At 44.4% G+C, this 26,149-nt stretch overlaps 1 protein-coding gene across 1 annotated transcript in view; it reads left to right on the top strand.

Annotated features, from left to right (window-relative positions):
* The first annotated feature begins 2,485 nt into the window (after positions 1 to 2,485).
* Positions 2,486 to 26,149, top strand: part of LOC127568839 (quinone oxidoreductase-like protein 2) — a 30,855-nt gene continuing 7,191 nt past the window's right edge. Inside the window, exons 1-9 of the mRNA XM_052013039.1 lie at positions 2,486 to 3,105; positions 4,337 to 4,493; positions 4,871 to 4,967; positions 8,850 to 8,908; positions 9,991 to 10,056; positions 17,037 to 17,146; positions 19,403 to 19,484; positions 24,406 to 24,587; positions 25,896 to 26,124. Coding sequence (XP_051868999.1) covers positions 3,041 to 3,105; positions 4,337 to 4,493; positions 4,871 to 4,967; positions 8,850 to 8,908; positions 9,991 to 10,056; positions 17,037 to 17,146; positions 19,403 to 19,484; positions 24,406 to 24,587; positions 25,896 to 26,124 — 1,047 coding nt within the window. The 5' untranslated portion in view covers positions 2,486 to 3,040. The remainder of the gene's footprint in view (positions 3,106 to 4,336; positions 4,494 to 4,870; positions 4,968 to 8,849; positions 8,909 to 9,990; positions 10,057 to 17,036; positions 17,147 to 19,402; positions 19,485 to 24,405; positions 24,588 to 25,895; positions 26,125 to 26,149) is intronic.

Raw genomic sequence — 26,149 nt, 5'->3', positions numbered from 1 at the left:
TGGCTGGGATGCCAATCATGTGGCTGCTTTATCATGGATGGGGTCAAACTTCTTGAATGTTGTTGGAAATGCACTCATCGAGGCCAATGGGAAGTATTCTATCACACTCCATTTGTGCCTTGTGGATGGTGGATAAATGCTTTGCATGGCAGGAGCTGAATCACTCATTGCAGGTTACCCAGGCTCTGAGCTGCCCTTGCAGCCACAGTTTTGTTACTGTTCTATCGCCTCATCCTTCCCCATCACTAACTTCCATCATTCTACAACCCTCTGAGATATTTACAGTCCTTCCATTTTAGAAGCTTAACTCTGATCCCTGAACTCCATGGCTTCAGTATTGGTAACTGTGCCCTTGGCTGCCCTGGCACCTCATTCCAAAATTCTCTCTCCAAACCTTTTTATCTCTTGTAAGAATACAAGAACAAAGATAGCAGGTGAAGACCATTCAACCCTGCTCTACCATTCAAAGACATTGTGGCTAATCTTCCACTCCAATACCACTTTCCTGCCCAAAGCCTTTTACCCAATTCCTCTGCTATCCAGAAATCTATTGCTTGGCTGCGAATGCCATCAATGACTGAGCTTCCAGAGTTTTCCAGTACAGAGAATTCCAAAGATTCACCACCTTATGACTGAAGAACTTTCTCCTCATTTCAGTTCTAAATAGCCCACCCTATATTTTCAGAGTGTGCCTCATGGTTTGAGATTCCTCAGCCAGGAGGTGACATCCTGCCTGTTTCTATTTCTGTGGAACTTTTATCAGAATTTTTTGCATGCTTAAATGATGTCACCTCTAATTCTTCTAAATTTTAAAGAATGAAGACCTAGTGTACTCAGTCTCTCCCCAAGTGCCTGACCTGCCATCCCAGGAACTGGTCTGGTGAGTCTTTGCTGCATTCCCCCATAACCACATATATCATTCTGTAGGTAATGTCAAAGAGACACACAGGAGGGGTAACAGGCCTTTTGGCCCACCGGGACTGCTCTGACCATCGATCACCCTTTAACTCTAATCCTATTTTATTCTCCCCATATTCACATCAACTTCCCTCATGTTCTATCACTCAGTAACATGCTAAGGACAATTTACAGTGGCCAATTAACCTACCGACCTGCAGGTCTCTGGGATGTGGGAGAAAACCAGAGCACATGCATCAAACCCATGCAGTCACATGGGTTTGTGCAAACTCCGCACAGACAGCATTGGATTGAACCCAGCTCCTAGGAGGTGCAAGTTAATAGCTCTACCAAGCTGCCCTGTACTGCAGTATACAGTCAGAGAGCACTACAGCCCATCTAGTCCATACCGGCCTGGTTTTCTGCCTCGTCCCATCTACCTGCACCCGGACCATAACCCTCCATACCGCTCTCATCCATGCACCTATCCAAACTTCTCTTAAATGTTACAATTGAATCCATATCTACCACTTCCACTGGTAGCTCATTCCACACTCACATCACCCTCTGAGTGAAGTAGTTCCCCCTCAGATTGCCCTTAAATATTTCACCTTTCACCCTGAACCTATGACTTCTAGTTCTAGTTTCACCTAACCTGAGTGGAAAAAGCCTGCAATGCATTCACCCTATCTAGACCCCTCATGATTTTGTATACCTCCATGAGATCTCTCCTCATTCTCCTGTGCTCCAGGGAATAAAGTCCTAACCTATTCAACCTATCCCTGTAACTCAGGTCCTCAAGTCCTGGCAACATACTTGTAAACTTTCTCTGCACTCTTTCAAGCTTATTAATATCTTTCCTGTAGTTAGGTGACCAGAACTGCACAGAATACTCCAAATTCGGCCTCACCAATGTCTTGAACAACTTCAACATAACATCCCAACTCCTGTACTCGGTGCTCTGATTTATGAAGGCCAAAGTGCCAAAAGCTCTCTTTATGACCCTATCTAACTGTGATGCCACATTCAAGGAATTATGGATCTGTTTTCCCAGTTCCCTTTGTTCTACTGCACCCCTCAGTGCCCTACTATTCACTGTGTAAGTCTTACCCTTGTTTGTCCTTCCAAACCACTCACACTTGTCTGCATTAGATTCCATCTGCCATTTTTCAGCCCATTTTCCTAGCTGGTCCAGATCACGCTGCAAGCTTCGATAGCCTTCCTCGCTGTCCACTACACCCCCAATCTTGGTGTAATCCAGAAATTTGCTGATCCAGTTTACCACATTATCATCTAAATCGTTAATATAGATGATAAACAACAACGGGCCCAGCACCGATCCCTGCAGCACGCCACTAGTCACAGGCCTCCAATCAGAGAGACAACCATCTACTTCACTCGTTGGCTTCTCCCACTAAGCCAACTGTTAACCCAATTGACTACTTCATCCTGAATGACTAGTGACTTAACCATTTGGACCAGCCTCCCATGTGGGACTTTGTCAAAGGCCTTGCTGAAGTCTATGTAGACAATGTCCACTGCCTATAAGCAGTGCAAAATTGTACTACAGTGCAACAGATGTGATGTCACCAAGGCCCCGTATAAAAGGAATAAGAAATCTTTACTCTGTGCTCAAATCCTCTTGCAATAAAGGCCACTATAATATTTGCTTCCTAATTACCTGTTGCAGTTTTCAGTGATTGTGGGTTGGTCTGTATCCTCCCCTTCCTTTTTCAGATTTTTTTTTAAAGCATTCGGTCAATTGCACCAATATCACCTCAAGGGCTCTGTGTCAAGTTGTCTGATAATACTCCAGTCAGCCTTTGTAAATTGCCATCCTGTTCTACACCCTGTACTTTTATCTTTACAGTAGCCGCCGGCACAAAACAGGTGCAAAGCTCCTCAACTACAGAGGAGCCAAACTTTTATCTCAATGCAACATTTACAACTTTCACATGGCCAGGCGCCAGGTAGTCTTAACGTCAAGTGAGCCAAGCTCCCAGAACGCCTCCTTCAGCACTCCGTATTAGCATTGTGGTTGGACAGGTTGTCTGCTGCAGTACCCATCGGTCGTGGGTAGACGGCGCAGTCGAGCATTTCCTGGGCCTGGGAGCTGTCAATCAACTGCTGACGGACGGGGACGATGAGGCGAGCGGCGACGGTGGGCTTGGGCGTCGTGTTGCAGGGCGTCCGGCGCAACGCGGTCAGGTTAGCGCCCAGCATTGGAGACGGAAGCTGAGATTGCGCTTCTGCCGTGGGCCTGCGCTCTATCCCGTGCTGAGGCCTAAAAGGCAGCATGCATTTAGTTGCCAACGCTCCGGGCAGGAGTCCGTTTGTTTCTTGCACGAACATTAAATACAAAATTCGGCCTCACTGGTGCTGTTTTGCTAAAGAAAATGTTGCTGTCGGGCCTTGAGCCACAGCTGCAGATCTCCTGATCTGCATAGCCTGTTTAAAAAACATTTTACTGATGCCTTTACACTGCAGCCTCCTCAGATCAGGCTAAGAACAGTACAGGACCAAAGGGGTAGAAAACACATTGCATGGAGGAACTCAGCGGATCGAGACCAAAACGTCGACCCTACTTCCACAGCTCGACCCACTGAAATCCTCCAGCAGTTTTTTTTCGCTCCAAATTCCAGCATCGGGTGTTTTGTTTTTTGTGAATCACCAAAGGGGCAGGTTCACCTCAATTTTGAACACACCTTTCAGAAAAATAATATGCTAACCTATTACAGATTAACAGCCACAGGCCAGTCAGCTACTGGAGCCTTTTTCAGCTCGGTTCCAAGGTTGAAACTGTTTTCACGTACTTCTCTCGATCCCGTGCTGTACGTAATTGGCGCCAGATTCCAGACATGTGACTCCTGTGTGTGTGTGTGTGTGTGTGTGTGTGCTCGTTATTTGACGAGGGCAACAACCTGTGTGATTCTGCCCTCACCTGATGATGGCTTAATGGTCGCGGTGAGTTCTGGCACTTCACGGTCAATGCTGGAAAGCCTCAGCAGATCAGGCAGCATCTGTGCCAGGAGAAATAGTTAATGTTTCAGGTTGTCTCCACAGAGGTTTACTGACCTGCTGAGTGTTTCCAGCATTTTTATTTCAGATTTTCTACGTCTTCGGTTTTGGCACTTTTTATTTTTATAGAGAGAGATACAGAGCAGAAGCAGACCCTACATCCGCCAGCTCTGTGCATCAAGCACCCAATTACACTAAACTTACGTGTGTTTATTTTATTCACCCTACATTACCACCAATTCTCCCAGATTTCTACCACTCTCTGACGCGCTAGGGGCAACTTAGAGTGGCCCCACATGTCCTTGGAATGTGGGTGGAAAGAGGAGTACCTGGGAGAAACCCATCCGGTCACAGAGAGAATGTGCAAACTTTGGCAATTAAGGGTCCTAGATTAAAAATAACATTTATTCTTTTTGCACAGGAGTAATAATTTAATAAGGAAAAAACCCAGACTGGCAGAAATTGGTACCAACAGTGCCTCAGATTCAAGGGATTCATACTTAGCGGTGCAGTGTACTGACTTGAAGAAGCCATTAGAGATCCAGCAATTGCCTTCAGTTGCCCTCAAACCTACCGAGGTAAATCATTCCACATGGATGGATTCAGGTTGTTTACATAATTGTTCGTTTGGTTCAGATACGAAAGTAAACAGAAAATAAATACTTGCTTATTACACTTAATGCTCCATGTGCTAAGCAATAAAATTAATTAAGAACCTGACAACCGGCTCATGTTAAGCTCCTTGTACATGAGAACAGGCATTGACTGTGAGGAGGTGGAGGTGTGTCCACTGTACATAGGCTAAAATGGATGTCAGGATCTAATGTTGGATGTGCACTGACACTCTGACTGACACATGGACACCAACTGAGACAAATAACGTTCTATTGATTATTATTTTCTGGAGCTGTACTGAATCTCTCCAACTAGAATCTCTCCTGCCTTTTGTTGTTAGGTGCGAGTGGATGTTCAATGCTGCGGTGTGAACTTTGCTGACATTCTGATATGCCAGGGACTGTATCAGCAGCGACCACAGCTCCCCTTCACTCCAGGTAACGCCAGCTTTGGTTGTGTAAGAACATCGCTCTTGCTATTTTCTTATTTTTATCAAACAGAATTGGAGTCGGGGGTTAAGATGCTTAAAGGACACCCAGCAGTGGGGAAGTGGACTAAGTCAGCAAGGTGCCAGAGGCTAGAATTAGGAAGACTAAATATAGGAGGTGGTGATGTTGCAGATAAATTTCAAGACAAGTTTGAGAATTTTAAAAAAGAAAGTGGAAAATTAAGGCTTATATCTATACAGTGTGTTTCACAGGTTTTTCAGGATAAATCAAAGTGCTTTACAACCATTGAAGTGCTTTTGAAGTGTCATCATGTTGGAAAATGGAGCAACCTATTTGCACACAGCAAGCTCCCTCAAGCGGTAGGGAGGTAATGATCAAATAGTTTGTTTTTAGCAGTGTGGGTGAGGAAACTATATCGGACAGGAATCCAGGGGTAGATGCCCTGCTCTTTGCAATAGTACGATGGGATCTTTTATGTCCAGCTTTATAGGGCTGGTGGGTGATTGATTTAATGTCTTATTGGAAAATGATATCTCAGATCGTGCAACACTGTTTTATGACTGCACTGGAATGTTGGCCTAAGTTTTTGTACTTGTGTCTCAGGAGTGGGACTTGAACCTATATCCTTCTGACTGACAGAGAAAAGTTAAAGTTGAGTATATTGTCATATGCAGAAGTACATGTTTGCACAGGTGCAATGAAAAACTTACTTGCAGCAGCATCATCACAGGCACATAGCATTGAAGACATAATGTTCACAAGAATATCATAAATTACACGTCAATTATACAAAATTATATAAGAAAGAACACAATTAGAACAAAAAAGTCTATTTTAGTGCAAAGTGGTCATAGTGTTGCTAAACTGACATAGTGATTAGGGTTGTGCAGGTTGGTTCAAGAACCGAATGGTTGAATGAAATTAGCTGTTCTTGAACCTGGTGGTGTGGGACTTCAGGCTTCTGTACCTCCTGCTGATGGTAGCTGTAAGAAGGTGGCATGGCCCAGATGGTGGGGATCTTTGATGACAGATGTTGCCTTTTTGAGGCAGCACCTCATGTAGATACTTTTGATGATGCGGAGGGATTTGCCTGTGGTGTAATGAGAGAGTTGCTACCAACTAAGTCAAAGCCACTGAAAGTGTTTTGGGACTAGGAGCTAACTTGGGTCAGTGAGCACATGGAGATGGCTGATAGAACTTGGTGCAAATTAGGAGTCAAGAGGCAGAGTGTTGGATGAACTCAATTTAGTGGTTCAAGATGGGAGAGTAATGGAGGTAAAAGAAACTTAGATAGGGTTCTGAGTTAATCCGGATGATACTGAAAAGGTGGCCGCAGATAGTCCTGATGATGGAACAGGTAAGATATTATGTTAGGATCGCCATTTACTTGTTCAGTCTCAGACACTTGCTAGGGAGTAGCCCAGAGCCCATGGCGTTGGGTTTTCAGCATCTGCGATATTTTGCCTTTGGAAGGATGGAGTTGGAAGCGAGGGGACACATTGTATCAGAGGTCCAAAGGTGGTGGATTTGGTCTTTGCAGTTTTGGAAAAACATTCTGCTCATCTATTAAATGGATCTCAGACAAGCTGCGTGACAAACCAGAGGGAGTGCGGGGGTCAAGAGTGGTGGTGGTGAGACAGTGCTGAGTGTTGTCAGTGTACGTGTGAAGGATGTCACTAAGGGCAGCGTGTAGATGAGAAATAGGGTTGGGGGCCTTGCAGGGCACTCCAGGGCTGACTGTGACACGTAGGCAGGGAAACCATGGTATGTGGTTTTTTGGCGGTGAGTGGATAGAGGGGAATGGAACAAGGAGGGGCAGTCCCAGCCAGCTTAGTTACAGTGTGGAGGATGGTGCGGACTTACCAGAGCACAGAAGGAGGCTATTCAGCCCATTGGGACCATTCCAGACCCCAACAAAGCAATCCCATCAAACCTGTAGCACTGGAGTCTTCTCTTTCACATGCCCATCAACTCCGCTTTCTTTTCCCACTTACCTACCCTGGGGATAATTTACAGTAGTTGGTTAACCTACCGGTATGTTTTTGGGATGTGGGATGAAAGCGCAGCACCCAGGGGAACACGGGGAGAACCTGCAAACTCCACGCAGTCAGCACTTGAGGTCAGGATCAAACCTGGGTCACTGGAGCTGTAAGGCAGCAGCACTACCTACAGTGCCACCGGGTCACCTGTGTCCAAGGTCGAAGAGGACTGGTCGCCATGCACGTGGGCATACTGAATGCCATTTCTGACATTGGTCAGGGCTCTGTCAGTGCAGCCGCAGAAATGGAGGCCTGATGCAGAGGTTCAGACGTGGGACTACAGCAAAAACGGGCACACATCCAGGAGCTGATGCATGTTTAAGAACCAGAAGGACTGATGGTGAAGGGCAGTTGCAAGAACAGAAGTTGCCTTTTGAGCAGATGAGCCATTGTGCAGATTTGAAGCGGAAGGGACAGTACCCAAGGAGAAAACTTTTTACCAACAGCTAACATGGGGCCAGGAGGGGAAGGTGGGTGATTAGTGGAATTGAGATAAAGGGTGCAGGAGGTGGGACTTTTTGGAAGGAGTTCAGAGACGGTTTGAGGGAAGTTGGGAGAGAAACAAATTAAATGAGAATTTAGATCTTGAGTAGGCAGGGAACCTCAAGGGACTTTGGCTTGGCAGTCTGGGATGAAAGTGACTAATGGATGGTTTCCATCTTAGTGATAAGGAAGTCCATGAGCTACTCAAAGGGAAAGGAGAGGGAGGTTTAACAAGATGGTTTGAATTGGAGCTGGGGCAGAGGCACGATGACCTAGTGAGTAGAACTGCTGCCTCACAGCTCCAGCGACCCGGGTTCAATTCTGACCTTGGGTGCTGATTATGTGGAGTCTGCACATTCTCCCTGTCATCGTGTGGGTTTCCCTTGGGTATTCCTGTTTCCTCTCACATTGCAAAGGTGTCCCAGTTGGTAGATTATTTGGCCACTGTATGTTGACCCAGGTGCGCAGGTGATTGGTTGAAACTGAGGAGGGTGGGGAGGGGAAGTCGATAGGAACGTGGGAAGAATAAAATGGGATTAATCTAAGTGGGTGTTTGATGGTTGGTCTGGACTCGGTGGGCCGAAGGGCCCTTTTCCATGAGACTCTATGAAATTTAAACCCAATGTTGTCTTATCTGATTCAGCCAGAAATGGTGGCCAATGGCCAAGCCTGTTAATTCCATAAATGTTCACGCTGTAAGCTTGAGCACAATGGAACAGAGATGGGTCTATGCCAGGAGGAACTGCCAGAGTTAGAGAGAGAGGGTTATGATTTCCCTAGGGAACAGGGTATCAAAACTGGAGCTGAGGATGTGTTCAGTGGATCTGCAGCTGAGGAAAGTGCAGGGCAAAGGCCAGGGGTGTGATAGCTCATCAGTGGGCAGAGGTCCAGGTCAATGTTGGGTGGGCCGAGATGCTCAGGGCCATCTGGAAAGATTAGAGACCTTTGGAGAGAGGTAAATGAAAGAGGGTGTACACATTATTAAATGGCCTGGATGCCTTTAATCTGGAGCACTGTTTCCAAGGTTTCTTGGAAGCAACAAGAGAGCAGATTAAAATTCATGGAAGTTGGACAAACTTGAGAAGGCTCTTAAATCGCAGGGTGACGAGCACTTCAGAAGGCCTTCAGCATGCTGGAAGTGATGAGTTTTCCTCCTACTGACTTGATGACTACATGACTTGACTGTTTTTTTTGGCTGTTTTGATAAGCAGAGATCAGCCTCTCTCCCTCTCTACTCTCCACTTCTTTTGTGACAGCAACAGTCACAAAATATCGAGTGATGTGTAGGTAAATAAAATAGTTTGCTTGGTCTAAACCATTTCCCCAGTGGGTTATGTTTGTTTTGCAGGAATGGAGTTCACAGGATCAGTGATAGAAGTTGGTACAAATGTCACAGGGGTTTCCAAGGTAAGACTTCACAGTTCAGATGCATTGGGTCCATTTAGTGTACTTGGGGGCTAAATGTAGTTTAGTGCCAAGCTGTATGGCGCACATCCAGAGATAACCTTCCAAGGTTCACTCAGTCAGCTTCAACCTGCCAAGCAAGGTACTACGGGCACCAGAGGGTTTGCCAGTGGAAGTGGTGAGGGGCCTGAAAGTTGGGTTCCTGCTTCTCATCGAGTCAGGCAGCATGGAAGTGGGTCCTTCGGCCCATCCATGCCAACCATTAAGCACCCAGCTGCACCAAAACTATTTTCCCTCCTGCATCCAAACACCGACCCACCTCCTCCCCCACCCACTACCAGTTCTCCTGCCACCTGCCTATACAAAAGAAAATTTGCGGCCAATTGGCAGACCAACCTGCACACCTCGTAACGATGCATTTGGCTTCTGATGGGAAGTGCAGATTTGGGGAAGCGTGGAATGTGCCTTGAGCTCGGATGTGATATCCTCACTCCACAGTCAAAGTCAGATGATTTTCATTGCCCCGCCTTGCACATTGTAAATGGTCATTTGGGTATCTGTAGAATTAGTTGCCAATGAGAGAAGCTTCAAAAATGTAGAGGAGCAATATAAGGGAAAAGTCTCTCTCTTTGGAGTTAATTGGTCTCTTTTATTATAATTTTCATTGCTTTTGTAAAGTGCCTTGATGTTGTCTTAACTTAATGGTTTATTCCCCATTTGATCTTTCATTGTCTTTTTTATTCTCCACTATTATAGTTGGATTATATTTTAAAAAGATGAAAATCCTGTGGCAATAAAGCTCCAATAATTTGAATGAAAAATCATAAAATATTTAATCTATGTCAGTAAATATCATTTGAAGATACAATATTTTCGACAAATGATTCTTGTCAGGAAATGCCAACTGGTCATTCAAAACGAAAATTGATTAGGAACTGGATTCAGCATTGTTGTCTGCTTCCCCCCCCCCCCATTTTTTGGGGAATTGGTGGAATGCCAACAAACCTCTCCATCTGTAAGTGTTGCTGAACTGTATATAACATGAGTTTATTTATCAAATGAGATCTGTTTTATATTCTGTTTAGGGAGACCGAGTGATAGGCGTGAGTTCCCTTGGGGCAATGGCAGAACAGTGCATTGTTAACCATAAGGTGAGTGGCACAGAATTTCAGAGGAGCTGGGCGAAGGTGACAATTCTTTCCTCAAAATCTAGTGACTTTTCTGGGCGAAACAATGGTTTGCGCTGAGATGGAGAAGGAGGAGTGCAGTTTGGAATAATGTTTGGTTCAGGATGTGTGGTTTAAATACTACTTCAAGGGGGATATGATGTGTCTTAAAAGCCTGAATCCACAGGTAACAGGTAAGGACACCGTTGAATCGACTCCTCTGGAGTTTAGGTTTTTACTCAACTTCTTTCTCATGTTCTCACATTGGCTACAACTTTAGACAAGCCAAGGCTCTTGCAGAATGCTCAATAATTGTCCTTTGACCAACACCATTAGAGTGGTCACATCCCACTCTGTGACACCTTGCCATGCTTAATTAGCTGCTGTGACACCCAACATTACAACAGAGGTTACACTTCAAAAAGTGTTTCATTAATCTGTGAAGGACTGCGACATCATGAGGGTATTCAAGGCATTTGCCCTGACTCCTGTCAGCTTCTACGCTGCCCCCCACCCCCACCCGTGCCTTGTACATGTGACATGGTGTTTTGGAGTTTGCTCACCTCATCTTAGTCTATAAGCAGTCTTCACGAACTTCACTACCAACTGCCAATCGGGTACTTTTTGTTTAAGTTATTAACTAGCATGACGTGTATGAATTTAACTAGGAACTCATGTCCACTAGGCTGTGAGAAAGAAAGAGATGAAGGGAGACTCGTCTGTTCCAGTGAGGCTTATTAGTTTAAACCTGTAGTTCTGTACTCGCACTCTGCCAGCTGATGGTTACTAGGTTCTTGTGATTTGTTCAGAAGTACACCGTTTTCAGGTCAAGTATGATAAGTGGAAAGGAATATTCTTGGTATAAGAGACTAATGACCTTTGCTGATTCCATCACTTTATTTTTACTTTAAGGTGACATTAATGTTCAGATAAATTATCCTATCTCCATCTGTGATCCTCCCTGCAGTCTTTTATTTGAGTGTGGAGGCTAAGTGACTTCCTAGGATATGCCAATACTGGTCTGAATCAAGTGGCTGCAAGATGTGGGGAAGGATAGGGCAATGTACTTTCAGCTGTGATGGAGATATCCCTGTCCTCTTGCATTACCATGATTTACATTGCTAACTCACTGTGGAGAAGTATTGGAGGGGTGATGAATATGTTTGTGGGTGGCATGATGGCACTGCAGTTAGTGCTGCTACCTCACAGCTCCAGCGACCCGGGTTTGATCCTGACCTCCGGTGCTGTCTGTGTGGAGTTTGCATGTTCTCCTTGTGACCACGTAGATTTCTCCCAAGTGCTCTGTTTCCCTCCCACATCCCAAAGACATGTGGTAGTTAACTGGCTGCTGTAAATTACCTTTTAGTTGAAGTAAATGGAAAAAGAATCAGAGGGGAAGTTAATGGGTATGTGAGAGAGAATAAGTTGCAGGGTTGCAGGGAATTAAGACAAAAAGAGTGGGACTGATGGGAGCCAGCATGGGCAGAGTGGCCTCCTGTGTTGTAATAAGTTGAAGTAGTTACTAAAAATCTAAAGTCCGATTTGATGACTCTAAAAATTACTGGGGACATCTTAGGGATAGTCTGCATTACAGCAGAGGAGGTACTGGATGTCTTAAAGGAGATTAGGAGAGCCAGAAGGGGACATGAGAAGGCCTTGGCGGGCAGGATTAAGGAAAACCCCAAGGCATTCTACAGGTGTGTGAAGAGCAAGAGGATAAGACGCGAAAGAATAGGACCCATCAAGTGCAACAATGGGAAAGTGTGTATGGATCCAAAAGAAATAGCAGAGGTACTTAATGAATACTTTACATCAGTATTCACTGCAGAAAAAAGATCTTGGTGATTGTAGTGAGGACTTTCAGCAGGCTGAAAAGCTTAAGCAAGTAGATATTAAGAAAGAGGAGGTGCTGGAACTTTTGGAAAGCATCAAGTTGGATAAGTCACCGGGACCGGATGAGATGTACCCCAGGCTACTGTGGGAGGAAAGGGAGGAGATTGCTGAGCCTCTGACGATGATCTTTGCATCGTCGATGGAGACAGGAGAGGTTCCGGAACATTGGAGGGTTGCGGATGTTGTTCCCTTATTCAAGAAAGGGAGTAGAGATAGCCCAGGGAATTATAGACCAGTGAGTCTGACTTCAGTGGTTGGTAAGTTGATGGAGAAGATCCTGAGAGGCAGGATTTATGAACGTTTGGAGAGGTATAATATGATTAAGAATAGTCAGCATGGCTTTGTCAAGGGCAGGTCCTGCCTTACGAGCCTGATTGAATTTTTTGAGGAGGTGACTAACCACATCGATGAAGGGAGAGCAGTAGATGTAGTGTATATGGATTTCAGCAAGGCATTTGATAAGGTACCCCATGCAAGGCTTATTGAGAAAGTAAGGAGACGTGGGATCCAAGGGGACATTGCAGTGTGGATCCAGAACTGGCTGGCTCTCAGAAGGCAAAGAGTGGTTGTTGACGGGTCATATTCTGCATGGAGGTCAGTGACCAGTGGTGTACCTCGGATCTGTACTGGGACCCTTACTCTTTGTGATTTTTTATAAATGACCTGGATGGGGAATTGGAGGGATGGGTTAGTAAGGTTGCTGATGACACAAAGGTTGGAGGTGTTGTGGATAGTGTGGAGGGCTGTCAGAGGTTACAGCGGGACATAGATAGGATGCAAAACTGGACTGAGAAGTGGCAGATGGAGTTCAACCCAGATAAGTGTGAAGTGGTTCATTTTGGTAGGTCAAATATGATGGCAGAGTATAGTATTAATGGTAGTGTGGAGGATGAGAGGGATCTTGGGGTCTGAGTCCATAGGATGCTCAAAGCAGCTGCACAAGTTGACTCTGTGGTTAAGAAGGCATGTGGTGTATTGTCCTTCATCAATGTGGAATTGAATTTAGGAGCCAAGAGGTAATGTTGCAGCTATATAGGACCCTGGTCAGACCCCACTTGGAGTACTGTGCTCAGTTCTGGTCGCCTCACTACAGGAAGGATGTGGAAGCCATAGAAAAGGTGCAGAGGAGATTTACAAGGATGCTTCCTGGATTGGGGAGCATGCCTTATGAAAACAGGTTGAGTAAGCTCAGCCTTTTCTCCTTGGAGCCACGGAGGATGAGGGGGGGACCTGATAGAGGTGTATAAGATGATGAGAGGCATTGATCATGTGGATAGTCAGAGGCTTTTTCCCAGGGCTGAAATGATTGCCACAAGAGGACACAGGTTTAAGGTGCTGGGGAGTAGGTATAGAGGAGATGTCAGGGGTAAGTTTTTTACTCAGAGTGGTGAGTGCATGGAATGGGCTGTCGGCAACGGTGGTGGAAGCGGATACGATAGGGTCTTTTAAGAGACTGTTGGATAGGTACATGGAGCTTAGAAAAATAGAGGGCTATGGGTAAGCCTAGTAATTTCTAAGGTAGGGACATGTTCGGCACAGCTTTGTGGGCTGAAGGGCCTGAATTGTGCTGTAGGTTTTCCATGTTTCTATGAAGATAGATAAATCTCCAGGGCCTGATCAGGTGTATATATATCCAAGATCACTGAGGGAAGCTAAAGAAGAAATTGTGGGAGCCCTGGCTGAGATGCATGCATCATCACTAGCAATGGGTGAAGTGCTGGAAGACTGGAGGGTGGCTATGTTGTGCCTTTATTTAAGAAGAGTGGCAAAAAAAACAAAGGAACCATAGACCAGTAAGCCTATTATCAGTAGTTGGAAAGTTATGAGGGGGGATTCTTTATCTTTATTTCTTTATTTGTCATTGTACTGTTACAACAACAACACAACGAGATTATGATGGCACTCCCTTGCCTAATAAAAACCAGAACAGTAAATTGATAAGAGCAATTATAACTATAAAATAAAACAGACATACTTACACAAATATAAAGTATAAAAAAAAGGCAGTGTGCAAATGAACCATGATAATAATAATGATAATCAGCAGCATATCAATATATTAAATAACACCATGATGAGTCCAGCCGGTAAAGGGGGGAAGACATAATATGTGTATGTATGTATAGGAGGTGTCAGTCCATGTTCAACAATTTAACAGCTTTGGGGAAAAAAGCTGTGTTTCGGTCTTGTAGTGTGTGCATGTATTGTCCTGTATCGCCTACCAGAGGGGAGTAGTTTAAAAAGGTAGTGAGCAGGGTGAGCTGGTTCTCGAATGATGTTTAAAGCCCTGCTCCGACATCGAGCCTGATAGATGTCCTCCATCACTGGTAACTGAGTCCCAATGATGTTTTGGGTCATCTTGATGACCCTCTGCAGAGCCTTCTGCTCCTTCCTAGTGCAGCTGGCACACCAAGCAGTAATGCTGTATGTCAGGATGCTCTCCATCGCACACCGGTAGATGTTCACCAGAATGTTCTGAGACAATCTGGCTCTCCTCAATTTCCTCAAAAAATAGAAGCATTGCTGTGCCTTCCTAATGACAGCTGAGGTGTGTATTGCCCAGGAAAAGTCCTCGGTGATGTATGCCCCCAGGAATTTAAAACTGGAGACTCTGTCCACAGCCTCGCCACCAATGAACACTGGACCAAGATCTATCTTCCTTGACTTCCTGAAATCCACCACAATCTCTTTAGTCTTTTGGGTGTTGAGAATGAGATTGTTGGCAGAACACCAGGCTGTCAGGTTTTGTACCTCATCCCTGTATGCCAATTCATTATTGTTCATGATCAGGCCAACGACTGTTGTGTCGTCTGCAAACTTTATGATGGTGTTTGTTTCATGGTCGGATGAACAGTCATGAGTAAAAAGGGCATACAGGAAGGGACTCAGCACACACCCCTGGGGAACACCAGTATTCAGGGTGAGGGTGGAAGATATGTGCCCTCCTAACCTGACAGTCTGCGGACGATTGGTCAGAAAGTCCATAATCCAGTTACAGATTGTTGTATTCAGGCCCAGGCTGTGGAGTTTGGACACTAGTCTGCTGGGAATAACTGTGTTAAAGGCTGAACTGGTCCAAAAAGAGCATCCTGACATACGTGTCCGGTCTTTCCAGGTGCGCCAGAGCAGTATGGTAGGTGAGACTAATTGCATCCTCTGTTGATCTATTTGCCCGGTAGGCAAACTGGTGCTGGTCCACGGTGGCAGGGATAGCACGTTTAATGTCTGCAGGATAAGATATACAGGCATTTGGAAAGATGGGTAAAATAGGGATAGTCAGCACGGCTTTGTGCGTGGGAGATCATGTCTCATGAATTTCGTTGAATTCTTCGAAGTAACCAAGAAGGTCGATGACGGCAGGGTGGTAAATATAGTCTATATAGACTTCAGTAAGGCCTTTGATAAGGTTTCGCATGGTAGGCTGCTATGGAAAGTTAGATCACATGGGATCCAGGCAGAACTAGCTAATTGGATACAGAATTGGCTTGATGGTAGGAAGCAGAGGGTGATGGTGAAAGGTTGTTTTTTGGATTGGAGGCCCATGATTAATGGTGTCCCTAGGACTCGGTGCTAAGTCTATTACTATTTGTCATCTATATCAATGATTTGGATGAGAATGTACAAGGCATGGTTAGTAGGGTTGAAGATATTAAAATAGGTGATGTCATTGACAGTGAAGATGGTTATCAGGATTGACAGAGGGATCTCGATCAGCTGGGTAAGTGGGCTGAGGAATGGCAAATAGAGTTTAATTCGGATAGGTGCAAGCTGTTGCATTTTGGGAAGACAAATGAGGGTAGGACTTTGACAGTGAATGGTAGGGCCCTGGAAGGTGTTGTAGAACAGAAGGACCTAGGAGTACAAGTACTTGGTTCCCTGAACATGGCATCGCAGGTAGACAGGGTGGTGAAGAAGACTTTTGGCACGCTGGCCTTTATCAGTCAGGGCATTGTGTATAGGATTGGGATGTTATGTTGCAGTTGTACAAGGCATTGGTGAGGCCGCATTAAGAATATTGTGCTCGGGTTTGGTCACCCTGCAATAGGAAAGATGTCATTAAGTTGGAAAGAGTGCAGAGAACTATAAGGATGTTGCTGGGACACGAGGGACTGAATTATGCAGAGAGGCTGAGCAGGTTAGGACTTTTTTCATTGGGGTGTCAGAGACTGAGGGGTAATCTTATAGAGGTGTATAAAATTATGAGGGGCATAGACAGGGTGAATGCACACAGGTTTTTTCCCAGGACTGGGGAATCAAGAACTAGAGGACATAGGTTTAAGGTGAAAGGGGAGAGATTTAATAGGAACCTGAAGGGGCAACTTTTTCACCCAAAGAATGGTCAGTATATGGAATGAGCTGCCAGAGGAAGTGGTTGAGGCAGGTACATTAACAACATTTAAAAGGCACTTTGACAGGTACATGGATAGGAAAGGTTTAGAGGGATATGGGCCAAACGCGGGCAAACAGGACTAGCTTAGATGGGAATCTTGGTTGGCATGGTCCAGTTGGGCCGAAGGACCCATTTCCATGCTGTATGACTCGACTACATATAGTGCACTGTAATTCAAGCCAGAATGGGGATGATTGGATATTTATCCCAGCAATCAACCCTGGAGATCTCACTGTGACTGTAATCACTCTGGCTCAAGTTTTGTCCCAGCCTCGTCCCTCTGATTGACAGTAATATTGTTAACCACCTGGTTTAAAAAGTGTCCCCTGCTCCTCCAAGTAGTCTCGTGGTTAAAGGTTGGGTTGCGGTGTTTTGCATTGTATGGACCAAACATCTAACCTGCAAAGGAGTTTAAGCAGGGGTGCCAGATGCTGTCGGTGCACCTTTTAACCTGAGTGCTCCTCGTTGCAATCCAGTAACCTCAGTTACAGAATGGATAGCGGGTGATGTTTAAAAAGCCTGTTGGTATTTGATGATTAGGTTGGCACATGAAAGTGCACTGCAGAATGACTGACAACATACTGGAGGGGAGAGGGAGGAAGATGGGAACAGTGCAATCAGCAGTGGCTAATGTGCTGGTTTGGTTTTAAGTGTGTATCTGATATGCCTGAAATCCCTATAGATGCTGTGGCCAATTGATGAGAAGATCTCTTATGAGGTGGCGACTGTGTTACCGGTATCATACGGCACAGCGATCCTGGCTCTGAAGCACCGAGCAAAGACACAGCCAGGGTGAGAGGTGACGTCATTCAGTCATAGTTTGCCTTTCATGTGGTTGTCAGCAGATAATGCAGGAGGTCCTCTGTCGACTGTGGGAAAAACAGGTTGTGGAGAAAACTCTGCGCAAAAACTTCCATGTGGTGACGGAGTTTCTGCTCCAGTGTTTCTCCTTTTAACTTCATTTCAATGTTTGGCAGTTTTAAACTTGTAACAAAATTTATAAGTGTACAGCATTGAACAAGACTATTGAGCCCAACATGCCAGACTGTCTCATCGAAAGAGCCTTTGAATTAATCCAACTCCATCATTCTTTTCCCTACATCATCCTCCTCTGCAAATGGTCTTGCTGTCAGTAACTTTGAGACAGAGATTCACGATAAAACCCGGTTGAAACTCTATAGACAGCACTCTGTGATCTAGCAACTCATGTGGTCTGGTATGTTTTGAATCTGTGGTACAGATCTGTGATAATTAACTAAGATCTCACCAAGATCAAAAATTAATTCAGATCTATACTAATCTGTAGCTAATTAACCTACCAGTGCAACTTTTGCAATCTCAGTCGACAATATTTCCAACTTAAAGAAACTTTGGGTTACAGACAGTTCTCAGAACCCTCACGTGAACAGGGGACTGTCTGTACTTAAAAAGAACAGTTCTCCTACTCAGAGGAAGATGATCGGAGGCAATTTTTTCTGTGACTCGACACCAGTCAGATCCTGAGAGTGCCTGACTAGCAAGTTTCAACCTGTACTCCAAACTTCACCTGGGACAGTCTTACTGTCTAGCAATTTCCCTGTAGCACAGATACACAACCTGTGACTTCATTTACACTATCTATATCAAATTTTCAGTCTGCTGTTAGTTTTTCTTTGTACACACTAAACACCTGTGGTGCTGCAGTTAGTGCAACCGTCTCATGGCCCCAGTGACCCAGGTTCAATTCTGAGCTCTGCTGCTGTCTTTGGGGGGTGCGTGGGTTTCTCGCAGGTGCTTTTGTTTTCTCTAACATCCCAAAGATATGCTGATTGGTAGGTTAACTGGACACAGTGGGTGGCAGGAGACTCTGGTGGGTGTTAATGGGTATGAGAGAGAGAGAATAGGTTACAGGAAAATAAGGTGGGGAATGGAATTGATGGAAATGTTCTCTCTGAGAGCCAGCATAGACTCAGTGGACTGAATTGGCTTCCATTTCAAAAGAAAATATGAAAATTAGACTAAATCTCAACTAAGCTCTCTCAAACCACAACTTAACAGAGACAAAGAGCAGAATCCCTTCACCCTCTGCAGTCAGTTATCACTGTCACCAAATTCACAACTTTCTTTTTGTTCTCATCCTCCTCTTTCTGAGGCAGTCCTCAGGGATCGAGGATAACTTCCACTCCGGCTTTGTGGGTTCCGAGGTAACTAAAGAGGCGACATCATTTGTGATCATTCTGTGAGCACTACAACTGTTCCCTCTCCAGCAACTCTGCCAATGGGCTTTTCTTCAAGCACCAATGCAGTATAAATGTTGGAGGTGAATTTTTCACAGGGGGAGGTGAAAAGAATGGCCAGTCCATTCTCATTCCTCTTGAATTTCAGCATACATAAACCTCCCAGCAAGTGTCACCTGGAGGCAGTCAGCATTGGAGAATCATGAGGCAATTGTTGCATACCTTCGTGTATCTTGATTAAGATAGTCAGATAAACACTAACCAGAGATCAAATCTGGGAGCTTTCTGGTTCATGTGATGTTGTTGCATGCTGGGCATTGCTTCTCAGCAACATGCTTGTGGGGAAAGATCCTGACTTCTAATATAGTCCTTAAAACTCACCTCTTTGGCTGGGGTGTTGGTCACTAACCAAATACCTCGCTACTATGGTTCAGAAGCACCATGGGTGTTGTTTTGTGAGCATGTGCTTCTGTAGGGCAGGCACAGTAGTGTAGCAGTTAGCGTAACACTATTACAGCGCCAGCGACCCGGGTTCAATTCCACCCGCTGTCTATGGAGTTTGTACGTTCTCCCTGTGTCTGCGTGGGTTTCCTCCGGGTGCTCCAGTTTCCTCTCACATTCTGAAGACGTGCAGGTTAGGAAGTTGTGGGCATGTTATGTTGGCGCCGCAAGTGTGGCGACACTTGCGGGCTGCTGCCAGAACACTCTGCACAAAAGATGCATTTCACTATGTGTTTCGATGTACGTGTGACTAATGAAGATGTCTTGTATTTCTGAGAGGCCTGCATCTAATTTGAAGTTGTGTCCCCTTGTTTCTGGTGACGTTTGCCAGGGAGACTCTTCTGGTGACGGCGGCAGCTGGTGCAGCAGGACTTGCAGCTGTGGACGTCGCATCTCACATCCTAGATGCCAAGGTCTGATGCTCTTTTGTTTCTGATACATTGATTTATTTATCTGGTTCACATTTGGCGTTCTCTTGCCCAGCATTTTCCGCTTTGATAATGTTAGCTTGGTGGGAGTATTGTGGAGAGATGAACAGACCTGCGGAAAGGTCTCTCTGCAGAGGCTGTCCATCGTGTGCAGGAGTCTCACCGTGCCAGCTTTTATTTTGGAATTTAAACAGGTGCAGTATTTTACTTTGGGGAAAAATATTTTGCATTCACTCACAAACAAGTATTGTTTCCCTCTCCAACATTCTGAATGTTTAAATATAAAGCAATGTGGAGTCCAGGTGACATGGTAGGGTGGCAAGGCTTTATTATATCTGTGCTGGTTTGAATCTGATCCCAGCACTCTGATTGGAGGACTTCCACGTACATCACCAAGAGTAGCTCAGCAGTAACAGCATTGAACTGATCTGGCAGCTTGAAACAGGGCATCCATGAGGCACTGTAGACCATCAGGAATGTACTCCTCCACAACCTTAAACCTCACAGCCCGGGATATCCTTCACTCAACCATTACTATCAAGCCAGGGAATATCCCTGGTTTGGCAATGAACATAGTGGGACATCCCGGCAGGAGCATCAGGAATACCAAGGATGAAGAGCCAACTTGATGAATGTAACCACATGTGCACTAAACAACAAACCAAGCATGCAATAGATAGAGCTAAATTAGCCTTCAAACAATGTATCAGATTAAAGCCCTGCAAATGAAGCAGCCTGTACTGCAAGCAGTGAGACCTAGACAACATTCATTCATGGGCTGGCTGCCATAGAAATAACAACCATGCCATACAAGAACTTGGTAATGACCAGCTCCAACAAGAGAGAAACTAACCATCTCCGACAGCAATACAGCTTCATTGCAAACTTCCCCACCATCGCATCCTGGGGGCGGTAGTGGGTTGAAGGTGGGAGTAGAGGTTCACTTCTAACCAGTAAATTAACCAGACCACCTAATGCTACAAGAGCAGGCATCCTGTAGTGAGTAACTTACCTTCTGACTCCCCAAAATGCTTTCCACTATGTACAAGGTGTATGTCAGGAGCGTGAAGGAATACCCACCATTCACCTGGATACCAACGCTCAGGAAGCTCGACGCTATCCAGGGCAAAGCAGCCCACTTCATTGGCACTCTATCCACTACCCTAAACCTTCCACCACCGGCTCACCTTGGCTGCATGGTGTACCACCTACAAATTACACTACTTACTCACCTCTTTCAGCATCTCCTGAACCCTCAACCTCTACCACTAAGAAGGACAAAGTCATTTACATGATCCTGACTTGGAAACTTAATCACCATTCTATTGTTCATGCTGTGCAAAAATACTGGAATTTCCTACCTGATAACACTGAAGGGGTATTTTCATCCAGGTAAAATAGCTCATTACCAACGTCTCAAGAACAATTGGGGATTAGCAATTAACACTGGCCTAGCCAGTGATGTCCACAGCTCAAAATTAATTAGTAAAAGTAGGATGGAAAGGAAAACAAACAAGTGACCTTTGAAACATTAATTCCATTCCTCTCTCCCCAATGCTGCCCAACCTGCTGAGTGTTTCCAGCATTTTCTGTTTCAGATTTCCAGCAGCTGCAGTTTTTTTTGGATTTTTCACGTTGCCTATTGAGCCTATCTTGGACTTGCAATGTCAGGAACAAAATGACCAGCCTTTTCTTTCTTTTTTTTTCTTTTTCAATCTTTTTATTAGTTTTCAAATTAATACAGATTGATATATAGCATCAATATTTATACATGTAATACAAAGAGATCAGGATAACAATCATGGCATAGATAATCATACAGAACAATAAAATATAAAAAAATCTGTACATCCCACGATCTCTTAGTAAATGAATATAATATAAAAGAAAGGAAAGAAAAAGATTTATTATATAAATTTAAAAAAAGAAAAAAAAACCCAAATCAATAAGAAAAATTATAAACAATATAAACTAAACAGAAAAATTGCAAAAAAAACAACAAAAAAAGAAAAAAAAACTGGGCTAAAATTTCTCAGTAGAAACAGAGCAATATTATGTTGTCAACTCCGTTCCTCTAAGTTAGAAAGTTATTGAAAGGGGATCTACATCATGTGAAAATATTGAATAAATGGACTCCAAATATCTTCAAATTTAAGCGAAGGATCGACAGTACCACTCCTAATTTTTTCCAAGTTTAAACATGATATAGTTTGAGGAAACCATTGAAAAGTAGTAGGGGGTATTGGATCCTTCCATTTAAGCAAATTGGATCGTTTGGCCATTAATGTAACAAAAGCAATCATACGGTTAGCAGAAGCAGATAAATGGCCAGACTCTATCCTTGGTAATCCAAAAATTGCAGTGATAGGGTGAGGTTAGACATAGACGTAGAACAATTACAGCACAATTCAGGCCCTTTGGCCCACAAAGCTGTGCCGAACATGTCCCTACCCTAGAAATTACTAGGCTTACCCATAGCCCTCTATTTTACTCAGTAACTCATCCTATTTTACTCATTCTATTTTACTGTAAATCAATCTTCAATACGTTTGAAATAATGTTAAAGACCAGCCTTTTCTTAGTGGAGTGTGGAAGAGGGTATCGGTGGTCAAACTATCATTCGTGTCTGACATGTGTTTCAGGGTAAAAGTGCCCAGCATAAGTGGATGTTAAGTTTATGCTGCTCTCTGTTGGGCTGAGGACCAATTGCAATGAGAGGTATATTTGGACTAAGGTTGATCGTATTGGTGATTCCTGCATGGTGAATTCTTCATCTTCGCATGATATCTGGTAGGATGGCTATGGGGCCTGCAGGTCAGGGTAACATAGTCCTTCTTGGCTTACTGGAGCACTGTGTCTGGAAGCATAATGATATCAGAGAAGATATGCCAGAAGTCTGCTCAAAAGTATTCCCCCTCACAACTAGGTTAGCAGCTTGATGAAGGATACGTGTTCATTTTCTGATTTGGGTCAGCTGATGGCATTCCTACCTCAGGATGCAATGGCTTCAGGTTAAACTTCACAATTTTCCCCAATAACCCAGGGTGCTTTATCTAGGTTTGGGGAGTTCTACAGTGCTGGAGGTGTTGGGTTTTGGCTGGTGTATTATGATGTGGGACAATGTTATAAATCCCCTCGGATCAGTCAGAGAGGTGTAGGAACTTCTTCTGATATTCATAATTTTTCCATCAGCCTATGCCATTACTCATTTCTCTCACGGCTCTTCTAGGTGTACATCCTCCAAAGTATACAAAATGTTAACCATGTTTTCATGTTTCAAAGTAATCACTTAACATGAAACCATCCATGATATTTCTGACCTGTGATAAGATGGACTGTAATTTTAGAAATATTTCTATCCAATTAATAGCACATAAATTATCTCTGTGTAGAAGCCACTTGAGCCTTCCCCCCCCCCCACCCACCTTTCTTCAGCTCACTCCATCAATACAATTTTCTAGTCCTTTCTCTCTCACGTAATTACTCATTTTTCCCTTAATTAGTGGTGCTATTCACCTCAATTGCCAGGTGGCAGTGAGATCCACATTCTCACCAGACTGCATTATTTACTTCGTGAAATCACATAACTGTCTGCTCACATTGCTGACTTCAGTGTTGTTAGACCACTTGAGTGTATTGGGAGGACAGTCCTTGACAACTTGCAAGACTGCCTCTCTCCAAAACCATAAAAAGGCATGGCCTGGGATCCCCATTGATAAAATTTGGCTCGTGTTGTCCATGACCTCTTGTAAATCTGCTCCCAGATCCTTTGTAATGAGTATGGGGATAGCTGTGAGCAATGTGTTGTTTGCTTCCATTGACCCCACTCCTTGTTCCAAAGGATTTCCAGAGTTGAATCCTGGTCAGATAGCCAGCACTATAGAGCGTACCATGATGGGAAATGGGCAACAGGTGGATTGTGCAGACTTTTTTTGTAGTGGTGGGTCATGTGTAGCATGGAATTTGTTAACCAGCTTTCAGTTTACTCTTAGAGAGTGACGTTATCAAGGAGTCAGGCCAGGGCAGTTGAGTGGATAATTCCAGATGTATTGTGCAAAGTTGCATGCAGCTGTGTTGTCCATGAGTTGTATATGAAGCCAATGCCAAAAGGTTGGACCGTCCTCCACTGCTAACTGGAATAAGGCGGGAACTGATTTCAAAGCTTTTGGTGACCATGCTGATCCAAGATTGCTTGGCCGGAAAACTGTTTGGGATATCATTGCCATAGTCTTTTAAAGGTGCTTCTGAGAGGTCAAAGTTCTGCCTAATGATAATCCCAGGCATGTCAGAGTAGGGTCTTGCTTTAACCTTTGTCAGTGCAGTTGGACTTCTTGTTAGGTACTAGCATTGTGGAGGTTGAACACACTTGGACCCAGTTTTGGCAGAGCTTTCCATGTCCTGACGAAGGGTCTTCAACCTGAAATGGTAACTCTGTTTCTCTTCCCACAGGTGGACCTGACTCACTGAGTATTTCCAGCACTTTATCTTTTTAGTTTAGATTTCCAGCATCTGCAGTTTTTTGATTTCCACATGCTGGAGCTAACTGACAGCTTACGTCATGCACTCCCTGGTCAACGTGGGCACAATGAGGGCTTTGCATAATGAAGGGTCTGGCTAGTTTAATTCAACAATTTGTGTGTGTGTTTTTTGAATTAGACAGTCTAGTCACAGGAAAACTTAACCTATCATGTTGTATGTACTTCTCCAAAACATAATGTTAACTGCACATTACATCTTTGCCACAATTCTTGTTGTTTACAGTACAGGCAGATTTTTCACATCTTTAAAAGCATTTTCAAAAGTGAATAGCATACTAGATTCAGCAGTCTTCTTGAGCATGTCTCATCTCAGCAGGCACCTTGTCCCCATTGATGAGTACTGACTCTCTCTCTCTCTCTTTCTCTAGGTCATAGCAGCTGCAGGAACAGATAAGAAGTGTGAACTGGCAGTTCAAAGAGGTGCTGTAGCAGCCATCAATTATACCACACAGAGCCTGAAGGAGGAGGTGAAAAAATTAACTGGAAACAAAGGAGTGGATGTGGTGTTTGATGCTGTGGGAGGAGATGTATTCAAGGAAGCTTTCAGCAGGTATTTTCATCATTATCAAGTTGTTTGTGGCACTAACTATTGGTAGTTTCATCATTATCAAGTTGTTTGTGGCACTAACTATTGAACCACCAAAGTGTGATGGCCAGTAGTAGAGGGGTGTGGATTCAAACTTTATCCATTTATTTGCCTGCCTCAGCGTGGGACTGTGTCAGGGGAACAATGAGCAGAAGACTCCTCTGGCTGCCATACCATGCCTTCAGCTCGACGGTCAGATAAATAAAAGAGAGCTCTGTAACGCATCTGGGAATAGGCTGCTTTGACTGTCTCCAGGGTCCAATAATGCACTGATTGACATGATTGACATCAGAATTTGGTGTTAGGGTTAGGAAAAGTTGCATTTTTTGTAATGCATTTACCCCCCCCCCCAGGAATCCAAGGAATGTTAAGTGGAAAACACCCTGTGACATTCTGTGGGTCTGATCTACTTGCATTAGTCACTTCAGCCTCTGTCACTTGGTAGCTGTAAAAGCGCATTACATCAGGAGGGGAGCAGGATTTGTCTGCTGTGTCTTCTGGGGCAATCTTGTGCACCTCCCATCAACCTGTCAGGGAGGTGGTGGTTTCATCAGAAGCTTGACTAGTTGCCTCACAAGTCTGGCAAAGCACATATCTCTTTGGTGGGAATGAAAAAAATACAGATACGTAAAAAGTTGCCAAAATGAGAAGAAAAGTCATTAAAAAATGCTCGTACCCTGGAACTGGGTTGCAGTACCTGCTGCTTGTGGCTGTGGGCACAGCACAAAAATTACTACTTCATCTGGCATTAGTGCTTCTCCATGTTGGTTGGGGGATTTCAATGTCCATCACCAAGATTGGTTTGGGAGCTCCACCACAGTCCAAGCTGGCCAAGTCCTGAAAGACGTGGCTGCCAGATTGGGTCAGCAGTAAGTAATGAGTGAACCAGTATGGATGCACCCACTTGACCTCATCCTCACCAGTGAACCTGTGCATCTGTCCATGGCAGCATTGGTGGAAGTGATCACTGCATAATACTTGAGACAAACTTCCATCTTCATACCAAGAACACCCTCTTACTACTGTCAACATTCTAAATGGAATAGACTTGGAACAGATCTTTCAGCTGAAACAGATGATCAATTTGGTTGCCATTTGCCATTTCTTATTCCCATATTGGCTGTCGCATTGCAGTGGTGATCACATTTCATAGGTACTTCACTTCTCTGATGTTTTTAGCTGTCCTGAGGTATACTACAGAAATGCTTATCTTCTTCTTTCATGCTTGTTCAACTGGTATTTAACTTATGGTTTGCTTCCCATTTCCGGCAGCTTGTCCTGGGAAGGAAGGATTGTGGTGGTCGGTTTTGCTGGGGGAAATATACCAACTGTGCCAGCTAACCAACTGCTGCTGAAGAACGTGGCGGCCATGGGTGTTTACTGGGGAAAATATCAAGATGTGGATTACCCAGTCTTCTCCAGATCCATTATGTCTGTGATTCAATTCTGCAAAGAGGGAAGAATTAGACCTCGTGTCGGTGCGGTCTTTAAAATGCAACAGGTAAACATTCTTGCTTCATATCAAG

This window comes from Pristis pectinata, chromosome 3, assembly GCF_009764475.1.
Source record: "Pristis pectinata isolate sPriPec2 chromosome 3, sPriPec2.1.pri, whole genome shotgun sequence".
Taxonomy (NCBI): domain Eukaryota; kingdom Metazoa; phylum Chordata; class Chondrichthyes; order Rhinopristiformes; family Pristidae; genus Pristis; species Pristis pectinata.
This window is presented reverse-complemented; position numbering and strand designations above follow the sequence as displayed.